Source organism: Mustelus asterias, chromosome 3, assembly GCF_964213995.1.
Source record: "Mustelus asterias chromosome 3, sMusAst1.hap1.1, whole genome shotgun sequence".
Lineage (NCBI taxonomy): Eukaryota > Metazoa > Chordata > Chondrichthyes > Carcharhiniformes > Triakidae > Mustelus > Mustelus asterias.
In genome coordinates this window covers 121515548-121527960 of record NC_135803.1, presented here as the reverse complement: position 1 = coordinate 121527960, position 12413 = coordinate 121515548, and the positions used below count along the sequence as shown (strand labels likewise).

At 41.6% G+C, this 12413-nt stretch overlaps 1 protein-coding gene across 3 annotated transcripts in view; it reads right to left on the bottom strand.

Annotated features, from left to right (window-relative positions):
* Window positions 1–12413, bottom strand: part of adamts9 (ADAM metallopeptidase with thrombospondin type 1 motif, 9) — a 282624-nt gene that overhangs the window by 212444 nt on the left and 57767 nt on the right. For all 3 annotated transcript variants that reach the window (XM_078209509.1, XM_078209510.1, XM_078209511.1), the window contains exons 9-11: window positions 8727–8873; window positions 7930–8071; window positions 6758–6862 (exon numbers count right to left, since the gene is read on the bottom strand). In XM_078209509.1, the coding sequence (XP_078065635.1) occupies window positions 6758–6862; window positions 7930–8071; window positions 8727–8873 (394 nt within the window). The remainder of the gene's footprint in view (window positions 1–6757; window positions 6863–7929; window positions 8072–8726; window positions 8874–12413) is intronic.

Sequence of the window (12413 nt, the reverse complement as noted above, 5' to 3'; positions counted from 1 at the left end):
TGGGTGGTTCATCATGATCTTCATCATTTGCTTGATGTAACTTCTTCCAGCTGAAAGCTGGAAAACAATCTGTCATTTAACCCAGCAGTTCTGTTCCCTTCGGAGACCCCCATTACTGTGGGCACTTCTTACCCGTATGTAATCTCAACATTTTGATCAGATGAGTGTCAACAGTGCTGAGGAAGTTGAGCTGTGTTGACTCATTGCTTATGTGTATGTGCTCATTGGAGGTAATAAATGAGAAGCCTATCTGCCTCTGGGACCTGGTAGCCACTGATGCATCTTCAACCATGCTCATTTCTTTATTATCAAGAGAGTTTGGCAGCCCTTGCTTCTATTCTTCAACCGTATTGCCTATTTAAGGAACAATTTCTTCAGTCAGGTCAAATCTCTTTGTAGTTGCATCCTCTGTGCTGTGCAAGGTCCCACCAGCAGCACAACTCAAATCACATAACTGGTTGTCTGCCACTGCAGTGAAGCTCTGCACACCTCCCATCCATTTATCATTCATCCTTTTTGAATCAGACAGCGTGGTTTCAGTTTGTTCGTGTCCCTTAGATACCAAGAGACAGCCAGCCGTGGCACTAAAGGCTGGCTCAGTGTTGCAGTCAGAGGAACCACCTCCACATGAACACAGCAGCAGGCTTTTGTAGTTTCTCTTGTAGAACCAGGGGAGGTGTACGGATAAGCAGCGTCATGAGATCCGGGCACGACGGCACTGCAGCACTTAGAGGCTGAGCTCATTCTGGCATCTTTCAAAATACGAGGGCCGAAGGGCCTGTACTGTACTGTTCTATGTATTTCTTAAGTCTGCAGTAGGTGGCCTTTCAATCTGTCCTGCTTAACTTCTCCAGCAATGGACTCTTTGAGATCTCTCCTTGTCACACAGCACTGAACACTTTTGCAACATTTCTTTACCCTCACTTTCATATAACTTTGTCTTCAAAAAAAGTATTTGTCTATATGAGGTATATGTAATGGTATTTTTTGTCCCCATGGACCACCTGCAGTACCCTCGCAGACCACAGGTTGGGAACCGCTGTTCGAGTGGATATTGGGTGCCATCTTCATGTGCTTGCATGTTTTACAACTGTGGTTTTGAACCACATGACTAATTGGCCTTGGATCCGATGTGGCACTTCATTAATATTACCAATTCCCGCGGAATTGAGTTGTCTTCCATTGCTTAGTGTTGAGGCTTGCAATTCAAAAGACGGCCTGCCTCACCATGTTGCCTCGATATGTTGTGGCTCAGAGTTATGTGATGCAGTTTGGCATCTATGGATTTGTACATGTTAATCTCATCCTGACTACATGTCAGGGAAGTAAATCAAATATAAATTGTTGCTATTTCAGTCAGATGTGATCATTTTTTTTTTAGTTGCTGATAAAGCAGAATGCATGAATATTAACGCAGAGCTATACCTGCCAAGAATTTTAATTTTTAAAGATCCAGACTCCAGGGTTATCCTTTTTTTTGAATAATAGCAGATTTCATTTGTGCTTTTAAGTTTGAGAATATTATTATTCCAAATTTTCTGCCTCGCCTTTTATTAATTTGGAAGTCCGCATATTGATGATATAGTCTTTACAATTTTCTCTGCTTAGAATCAGAAAAAACACAAGGGAGTGACAGCTGATATTTCTACCGCTGAAGTACGAGGAAACATAAAGCAATGTAATGAGTTCAGGTTAAAAAGGGGAAAAGATCCATCCAGTAGCGCCTCTGAAGAGCCATTATGCAGACTTGCATCCATTTCCAGGGGAAGGCAATGCTACAGACTGCTAACCTGTGCAAGTTTCTTCATTGGCATCAATGAAGCGGCTTTCATAGAATCACAGAATCCCTACAGTGCATAAGGAGGCCATTCAGCCCATCGAGTCTGCACTGTGAAAACTCCACCCAGGTCCTATCCCCACAATCCCCATGTATTTACCCTACTAGTCCCCCGACGCTAAGGGGCAATTTAGCATGGTTAATATGGATCTTTGAGCGCCAGCTGGTGAAAGTTCAAATCCCAGATGGTGGGTAGCAAGTGGAGGGGCTGTCCTGATGGTGGAGTCCGTGTGTCTGCTGGAAGATGCTGTCCTCTCCTCTGCAGCTTCTATTGCTGACTGTGGGGACTGGGCCGTTACACAGTGGAACCAGATTGTTCTCGGTTTATCAGTAGTCACAGTGCTTTGCCTTAGTAGCATTGGAGTTTAATTCACTCTCGCTTCTGGTCAAGCAATACCCAACATGAAGTAGTTATTTTCTTCTCTCTGACTGGATTTCTGCCTCTCTTTACTCTTCTTCATTTTCATTGTTTTCCAACTCAAGTTTCAGTCAAACTTGGCTGTGTCGGGCTCGGACTCCTTCCAAGTGGATTTCAACTGAAATCCCACCCTTTCTGTTTGAAATCCACCAACGATTGATCTCCCTTTAAGTTGATGTTCTTGTTGCCCCCAAGTCAAAAGCCATGTGCCGCTATTTCAAAGCTGTCCTGGTCCACAGTTCCATTTCATTCTTTGCTTCGCCTGGTGCTTTAACATTAAACCTTTTGTTTAAAGTTTATTTATTAGTGTCACAAGTTGGCTTACATTAACACCACAATGAAGTTACTGTGAAAGTCCCCTAGTCACTACACTCCGGCGCCTGTTCGGGTACACTGAGGGAGAATTTAGCCATTGCACCTAATCAGCACGTCTTTCGGACTGTGGGAGGAAACCGGAGCACCCGGAGGAAACCCATGCAGACACGGGGAGAACCCATGCAGACACGGGGAGAACATGCAGACTCAGCACAGACAGTGACCCAAGCCGGGAATCAAATCCGGGTCCATGGCGCTGTGAGGCAGCAGTGCTGACCACTGTGCCGCCCTGAGGTATAGATAATGTACTTCTTTTCAAGTGTCAAAAATAGCAAGCTTCAACAAAAGGCTACAGACCAAGTGCTGGAAAATGGGATTAGAATATATAACTGTTTGATGGCCAGCACAGGCATGATGGACCAAAGGGCCTCTCTCTGCGCTGTAAAACTCTGTCTCGAATTTTTCACTGTTCACCCTGTCCATGCCCCTCAGGGTCTTGAAAACCTCTATCAAGTCTCCTCCCAGCCTTCTTTTCTCCAAGGAAAACAGTCCCAACCTCTCCAATCTATCTTCATAGCCACAGTTCTCTATCCTTCGAATCATTCTTCTGAATCTCCTCTGCACTCTCTCCAATGCTTTCACATCCTTCCTCATATAGAGCACCCAGAACTGGATGCAGCACTCCAGATGAGGCTTAACTAGTGTCTTACACAAATTCAACATGATCTCTTTACACTTGTACTCAATGCTCCCATTAATAAAGTCTAAGATACTAAATGCTCCATTAACTGGACTCTCAACATGCCCCGCCATCTTCAATGGCATATAATATATATTGAGTTCCCTCTGTTCCTTTAGAATTTCTCCCTTTAGTTTATGCTGTCCCTCCATATTCTTCCTGCCAAAATGAATCACCTCACACTTTTCTACATTTAACTTCATCTGCCATTTGTCTACCCAATCCACCAACATGTTTATGTCCTTTTGATGTTCAGTGCTATCCTCATCATTATTGAAAATATTTTCAATGTTTGTATCCTCTGCAAATTTTCATGCCCTGAGCACCACAGTCTAAGTTACTTGTATGTATCAGAAAGGGAACACCAGTACCTGGAAGTTCCCCTCCAAGCCACCCGCCATCTTGACTTGGAAATATATCGTTGTTCCTTCACTGTTACTGGGTCAAAATCCTGGAATCCCTCCCTAACAGCACCGTGGGTGCACCTACATCATAAGGGCTGCAGTGGTTCAAGGAAGCAGCTCACCACCATGTTCTCAAGTGAAATTAGGAATGGGCAATAAATGATGGCTTAGCCAGTGATGTCCATATCCCTTGAATGAATGAAAACAAAACAGCAAGGGTCTCAACACTGACCCCTGTGGATCTCCACTATAAACCTTCTGAAAAACAATCATTTATCTCTACTCTTGTTTCCTATCACTTAGCCAATTTCTTAACCAAGTGCCCACTTTCTCTTTTATTTCATAAGCTAGAATTTTGCTCACAAGTCTGTTGTGCAGCACTGTATTAAATGCCTTTTGAAAATCCATATACGCCACATCAACAGTACTGCCCTTCTCAACCATCTTTGTTATCTCCTCAAAAACATCAGCAATTCAGTTCAGTATGATTTTCCCTTAATGATTTCATGCCGCTTTCCTTAATTGTCCTGCATTTGTCTAAGCGACTACTGATTTTGTCCCAAATAATAATTTCCAAATGTTTCCCTTCCATTGAAGTCAAACTGACTGGTCTGTATTCCTGGCTTTATCTTCGCTCCCCTTTTTGAACAAGTAACATCCGCAATTCTCCAGTCCTCTGGCACCACCCGTGTCTAAGGAAGATTATCAGCAGTGCCTTTGTAATTTCCACTCTCACTTCCCTCAGTACATGCACTTGTATTATTTATCCATAACCTCCAAACTATTTCCATGAAGTTTTATCCTCTTAGAACACAGGAACTATCATTTTCTGTGGAGCTTTTTGTCAATCACAGAATCTTTACAATGCAGAAGGAGGTAATTTGGCCCATCGTGCCTGCATTGATGCTCTGGAAGAACATTACACCTCGTGACTTGAATGCATCACATCTGGTCATGATATTTAATCTATTTCAAGTAAAGATAGCCTTTCTAACACCTCCTCCTTTTCAAATGTAAATTCTTTGAGTGTACCAGTTACCTCCTCTTTCACCTTGGCAGGGGTGAATCTTCTTCCTTTGTAAAGACAGATGCAAAGTACTCATTTCCCCTATTTCTCCTGCCTCAACTTTGTTATCCTTAATTGGCCATACTCTTTCTTTTATTACCCTTTTGTTATTTATATGCTTCGAGAAGACTTTGGGATCCCTTTCTATGTTAGCTGCCAGTCTCTTTTCATGCTCTCTCTTGTATCTTCACATGATCTCTGGTCTTTCTATATTCAGCCTGATTCTCCATTGTATTTCCGACCTGACATCTGTCAGACACAAACTTCACCCTTTCTCTTTCCTCATGTCCTGTCCATCTTAGTTATCGCATGATCTTCAATTAAAAAGTAAAGTTAAAGTTTATTAGTCACAAGTATGCTACGTTCACACTGTAATGAAGTTACTATGAAAATCCAATTTCAACTAATTGTTTTGTCCATCCTTTATCTCCAAACATTGATCAGCACATGAAATACTTTTCTTGGAAACCTGCTGCACATATATGCAGCCCTCAGTCACGGGCAGGGGGGGCGGGAAATGACTGGTGAGCTGGTCTTCTAAATTTTAGTTGCGTTTGATGCTTATTAATGTTGTGCTTTTATCTTCTTGTGAATATCAAACATCTTATTGTGTCTTCCATTATCTCTACTTCCTAATATTTAAAAAATGCTGGATTACTATCCCACTCAATCAGTGATGAACATCCATTCCGTTTTTTAAAGTTTATTTATTAGTGTCACAACTAGGCTTACATTAACACTGCAATTAAGTTACTGTGAAAATCCCCTAGTTGCCACACTCTGGTACCTGTTTGGGTATGTTGAGGGAGAATTTAGCATGGCTAATGCACCTAACCAGTATGTCATTCGGATTGTGGGAGGAAACCAGAGCACCCGGAGGAAACACACGCAGACACAGAGAAAGCATGCAGACCCCACACAGACAGTGACCCAAGCTGGGAATTGAACTCAGGTCCATGGCGCTGTGAGGCAGCAGTGCTAACCACTGTGCCACCATGCTGCCCTGCAAAGCTTTGTGAATTTAGCTTCCTAAATTAAGACCCCAAGTCACTGTTTTTCTCTGAACCTTTTCCAATATCCACTTGGAAGTTCTTGACAATCATGTATTTGGATTCTTTTTATCCAGCTTGTCACAACATTTCCTCTCTCCCCCACCTCCCCAGGGTTTACTCTCTCCCTTATGGCAGCAATGCAAATGTAATTGATGCTAACAATACAGTAGAAGGAAAGGAAGTGAACATGGTCTAATGAGAACACCATATGTGGGATGCAGGACATGGGTAGTTACTTGGATTAGGCTGAAAACCTTAAAAGTGTAATGCATCCGTGAAATTTTTCCCCATCTGTAACCTGACCCGCCAGGCAAGGAAGATAATGAACAAAAAAATTCAGAAAGAAATTGCTGAAAATTATGCTATGTGGAAGAGAAATTATTTTATATTTCAATTTCACAGAAAAAAGGCACCATGACATTTCAAAAACTGCTGAAGAACTTAACACAAAACAAAGTTAAGTTTAACAGCATGTTTAGGTTAGGAAGGTAATAATAATATACCAACCTAGATAATGAATGGGAAAGTGTACCCAAATCATGTCATTAAAACTGCTTTAGGGCTGTTACTACTTTACATTCCTATCAGCTGTTGGAGGAGAGGCATGCGTTTCAAAAGCTGAACAGTGCCAATTCAGACCTCATAAGAAGAGCCACTCCCACAGGAAGTTAGACAATGCTCACTGCTTAAACATTCCCTTTGTGCCTCTTTAAAACTGGCTTAGATGCAAACATGCTTGAGACTGAAGAAGTCAACAATTTAACAGCAAAAACTTGTGAACACAGTGGCTTGTCACACATTACACTTGTAAAACAAGTAGTCACTTAAATCATGAGTACAAGTCTAATTTGCATAAAACTGATTTTGCTGGTAAAATATTTTGACTTGGCCCATGCTTTATTAAAAAAAGATTTAGAAGCACTTACCTTTCCAGGTTCACACTCTGTCCCATCTGCCCATGGCATATGCTGAGTTCTACAACCTCTCTGAACTCCTTCAGTGCTTGTACACCAAAGCCGTCTGCATTGAGTCTACACAACAAAAAATATCCTTCGATGTTGTCAAAGTCTTTATTTTCACAGTGATAAAATGTAGTTTCGTAGAAACATAGAAAATAGGAGCAGGAGTAGGCCATTCGGCCCTTCGAGCCTGCTCCACCATTCACCATTATGGTTTCATATCTATTTATAATGTTGAGAGCATATTATTTTGTACATAATGGTACCATGCTCTCAGTAATACAGTGGAACCATTTTTTCTAACTATCTGATTTGCCAAAGAGGATTTCATCAATGAAAATCATTTTAAATTTGCTGCCCTTGTGGATTGGCTGCCCATTTACTATTTCCATTAAATCCACCTGGCGGTTTTACACCCAGGTGACAGGTTGAAAATCTACCCCATCATAGCAGCGTAATAAAGTATGGCAAACAATTGAATGAAACAAAACTTAAAGAACAATTCCCATGAAAGTAAACATCTATTTCAATTTAAAATTGTATTGTCAATCTATTTATTTGATTATGATCTGATCTGAAGTGGCCTGCATACTTCGTAAAAACGACTACAAACTTACTGGTGGTTTGGAATTAATACTTTTGATTTGATCTAATTGAGGAATATAAGAGCTTAAGGGGATTGACAGGGTGGATGTGGAGAGGATGTTTCCTCTTGTGGGGCAAGCTAGAACGAGAGGTCATAGTTTTAGGATAAGGGGTAAGAGATTTAAAACAGAGATGAGAAGGAATTACTTCTCTCAAAGGGTTGTGAATCTGTGGAATTCACTGCCCCAAAGTGTGGTGGTTACAGGGACATTGAGTAAATTTAAAGAGATAGACAGGTTTTTAATTAGTAATGGGTTGAAGGGTTATGGAGAACGGGCAGGAAAGTGGAGTTGAGGCCGAGACAAGATCAGCCATGATCTATGAAATGGCGGAGCAGGCTCGAGAGGCTGAATTGCCTCCTCCTGCTTCTAGTTGTATGTTCTTATGTTGATTAATCACGTTGCAAAAAATTAGGGAGAAAATAAAAATTACTCAATTCAATTTGCAGCACATAAATATTTATCTCAGTTGTCAGAGACTATTATTATACTTACCATATAGGGGCACACCTGAGAACCAGATCCAAAAATCAATTCACATTGTTTGTCAACGTTATAAATCTGACCAGGGAGCTGATGAGGGAGTGTATATGTTCTTGTCACAGGTTCATCAAGTAAACACTCACCATATCCTGTACTAAAAAGAAATAAAGTATAAGAAAAGAATCATAGAATCATAGAAACCCTACAGTGCAGAAAGAGGCCATTTGGCCCATCGAGTCTGCACCGACCACAATCCCACCCAGGCCCTACCCCCATATCCCTACACATTTACCCGCTAATCCCTCTAACCTACGCATCTCAGGACACTAAGGGGCAATTTTAGCATGGCCAATCAACCTAACCCGCACATCTTTGGACTCGCATTCACTTTTCCCATTGTTCTGATATATAATAAAATCATAACACAAAAAATGTTTCATTAACTCATTAAAATGAAATTTTGACAAATCTAATTACGTCTATTAAATTGAAAAGCATTGATAAAGTTCAGTTAAGTACTTAACTGACAACATTATTTTGTGTAGAACATGATTATGGTAGATTGGCGCCTTGCTACAGCTCTTTTCCCCCAAGCTGCTAGGGGAATTTCACAGTACCTTCATTGCAGTGTTAATGTAAGCCTTACTTGTGACTGATAAATAAACTTTACTTCAACTTTACTTTAATATGACAACATCCCAATTAAAATGGGACACTTGGGAAGTACTTTGCAATCACTAAATTTAAATCCATGAAGAAGCCCAGAGAACAGTTCAACATTGACTTATTAAATTAAAAGTCTAACATACTCTAAAAAATTAGTAACATATCTTCTGCTACATTTTGACCACATCCAGGGATTGGTATAATAGTTCAGTGTAGGGGCCATAACATGTTGCTGATTTTTGCCACCATCCTCCTTGCACTTATTGCTGTCATCATGAGGCATGTTAAACCTAGTTAAAATAAAAACAGAGTTTTGTTATTCAAGCAAACTGCTTGGTTCCATTAAAAACTGATCATTGAGTTATATTCTGGAGGCTTCATATTTGATGCACATCATAATATATTTCTCACAAAATTTGAGATCTGCTTATACTATATAGGACTGATGTTGACAGTTTCCATTTATGGAATATAGCAATATTTCTTGAATTAGTGGTTCCTAAATCAGATTGTGGTATGAACATTTGTGACAGGATTATTTATATTAATACTAAACTGTTTGCACAGGTTTGCTATGTTATTTTGAACATGAACAGCAAGGGGAATTCATAAGGAGATCTTCTGATCGTTAATGCCAAACAACAAGAAACCATGTTGACAGTTGCAGGACCAGAAGATCCCGCCATCAGCTAGTGGACGGGCCACCTCCACTTCCACGAAGCACGCCATGGGGGAGGGGAGGGGGGTGTGGTCAGTGGAAAATCCCACCGTTGAGTTTCATGCAAAGCCCAATTCGACCCAGAAGTATTGATGCAAGTCATATATATATATATGTATATACATACACACACACACACACACACACGAGATGCTTTTCAATTCAGGTGAACATTTGACAAGAGATGGATGGGCAGTCGCCAATGGAAAGCCTGAACGATTTTCCAAAGAGTCGCACCATAATCCTCGAATCCCTACAGTGCAGAAGGCAGCCATTTGGCCTGACTCTGCACCAATTCTCTGAAATTTCACTGCACTCAACGAGAATTACTGAAAGTTTGCAAATCTAGAGGAAGTGGGAGGTCTTGCAGTTGAGCCGAGCTCGCACGGACACCTTGATGCCGGGGAAAGTTGGGGGGGGGGCAAAGGATGATTTCTTTGGTGGAACCAAAAGAAGTATTCATGCTTCTCCTGCACTGCTGAAGATTAAGGATTGGATTAGGGCTCCAAATACAGCACAGAAAACTGATTTAAAAGAAATGAATTTTCATCCTTGTCTTGAATGGGGCCGGCCATTGGCTGCCTAAATTGAGGCCCTCTCAAAACCTACATGAAATTTTTAAATAAAGTTTGTTCATGCTGAAAAATGGGGTAGAAATGTGATAGAAATCAGCCCCAGAGTATGTAGATCAACAAAATCAGAAAATGGGCTATCATGTTACGAGCAAAATGTCTTCAATAGTTCAAAATGAGATGTATTACAACAGAAATATATGCAAATAATGCACTTTTTAAAGAAAATCTTTCCCAATGTCCGTACCATAATACAGCCTGTGGATGTTGCTTATATGCAATTTTGGAAGACTTTAATAGCCAATTGGTGCTTGCTTATACATCAGTAAGTGTGGTGAACCATCGTTGGTTCCCACTGGATAGTACTGAGCCAGGGTCTGGCCAGTACTACAAGGATGTACATATGTTACTGTTGGGTTGTGCTACTTGTTGCTGTTGGGGTTAGGGTGGGGTTGTTACACCTTTGTACTGTAGTGTTGTGGTACATCCCAGTCGGGCTCCGCCTCCTGGGAGAGGTATAAAAGTCCCTGCTCTGGCTGGGACCCCTTCAGTCTGGGATAGTGTATATAATTATTGGCTGCTTCATTACAGTAAATAAAAGCCTTTTATTTCCCGAGCATCTGGCCTCGTGTTTGAGAAGCGCATCAGTAAGATAATAGTTCCATAAAATAATCTCCTCCTAACTTCCTCCAAGTGGAAACACAAAAGTTTTTTTGTAGGGGCTTAGAATTTCAGCAGTCAAAGAAAGCGAGATAAATTTGACAAATGAATGCAAATTAAAGCCAGATGACAAGTTTTTTTTCAGTTCCTCCTTTGATTTTCCCACTCGAGACTCTGATAAACAAAGCAGTTGGGACAGAAGTGTGAAAAATTGTTTCAGCCTTCAAAAAAAAAACAGAACAGTGCAGGTGCTGCGAATCTGAATATAAAAACAGAGAAGATGTTGGAAATGCCTAGCAGGTCAAAGGATAACTGTGGATAAACAGGAGTTAATACTTCCTCAGGAATAAAAACTAAGGTGAGGAGGATTTGAAAAGGAACACAGCAAATGAAAGTGGAAAGGAACAACAAAAATCGCAAAAACAACAGAAAAATAAATAGAATAACCTATTAAGTGTTTTGGTGGAGAACAGGAGATAATTAATGTGATATAATCAGGAGATAACAGGAGGAATGAGAGAATAAAAGACAAAGGCCATACAATTAGGTTCTATAGAGCCCCTGGTGTCAGTACCACAGGAACCACAAGGTCAAAGTTCGTCAGCTCAAATGCTCTTGACCACCCATGTCATCATTTGCTCTAATGGCAAGAGTGCTAGCGTAAGCATACCACACGCATGCCAGAAGCATGCAGAGTGGGAAAATTATGGCATCGAACAGCTTGTAAGACTGGAAATGTAACACTGCCACTTTGGACTTGAGGCCCAGTTAATGCCCTCTCTTAATCTCTCAAGACATGCATTCAGCTGCATGACGGACATTCTACGAGTGACACGTTTAAATGTTTAAGTCTCCAGCTTCCAGTGGAGGTGTTTGTGATTTCCTTTTGTTCGTATAGAGTTACTCAAAGCACTGAATTAAGCATTTTGCATTTACAAGGGAGTGGTACTGGATCTTGACAAGGAGGGCTAATGAGTTGGAAGGTTCATCAGAAGAAAGTCAGGAATGTGGGCTATATTCTGTAAATTAGACATAGCTCTTGGGGCTATAGGGATCAAGGGATATGGGGGGGAAGGCGGGTGGGGGGGAAGGCGGGATCAGGATATTGAATTTGATGATCATCCATGATCGCAATGAATGGCAGAGCAGGCTCGAAGGGCTGAATGGCCTCCTCCTGCTTCGATTTTCTATGTTTCTATGTACCTAACTCGTGACTCTCCTCCACCACCCGGCTACTAGAGGACATTTTGCCTACAATGAGAACCGTGTTGCAAATAGGAACATCATGGAAGCAAGTCATCAGCATGCTGAAACAATAGCTCTGCTGACAGACATGCTTAGGGGGTTCCTTCCAGTACTCACCAGAGCACAACCTCAAGTTTGTTGTCTTCTGCAACATGCTCTGCAACGTTGCGATCATGAGGGTGCAGCCACTAAAAAAAGCTTCCCTAACGACTCAATGCAACAACACTTCCAATAATCCATATAAAATGGAACTATTCACCACTGTGCATTCCCTTAGTGCCTGACTTTCAGGAGTTATTGACAGGCCTCGTGCTCCTATGCAGTACTACCCCAATGGTGAAGGCTGCTGACTTTTAATGGTGGAAATTGCAGCATGCGCTTGAGCAACTCTGGGCTAGCTGGGCCGGGCTTCAGATTGCACCGCAGTGGTTGGGTGGCAAGCTGGGCTGGCTGGCTGGCAGAGCGACAGTGGTGGGAGTACAAATGCTGTCATCATGAGAGAAGACAGCAGGTTTGTGCCCCATAGAGCCAGTGACGCCCCCTCAGGAGGGCGCTTTTGCATTCCCTGCTGGGGCAGAGTAGGGACTGCTAGGGGTGTCTGTGGACCTCTTTGAGCACTGATATTCACAGCCATG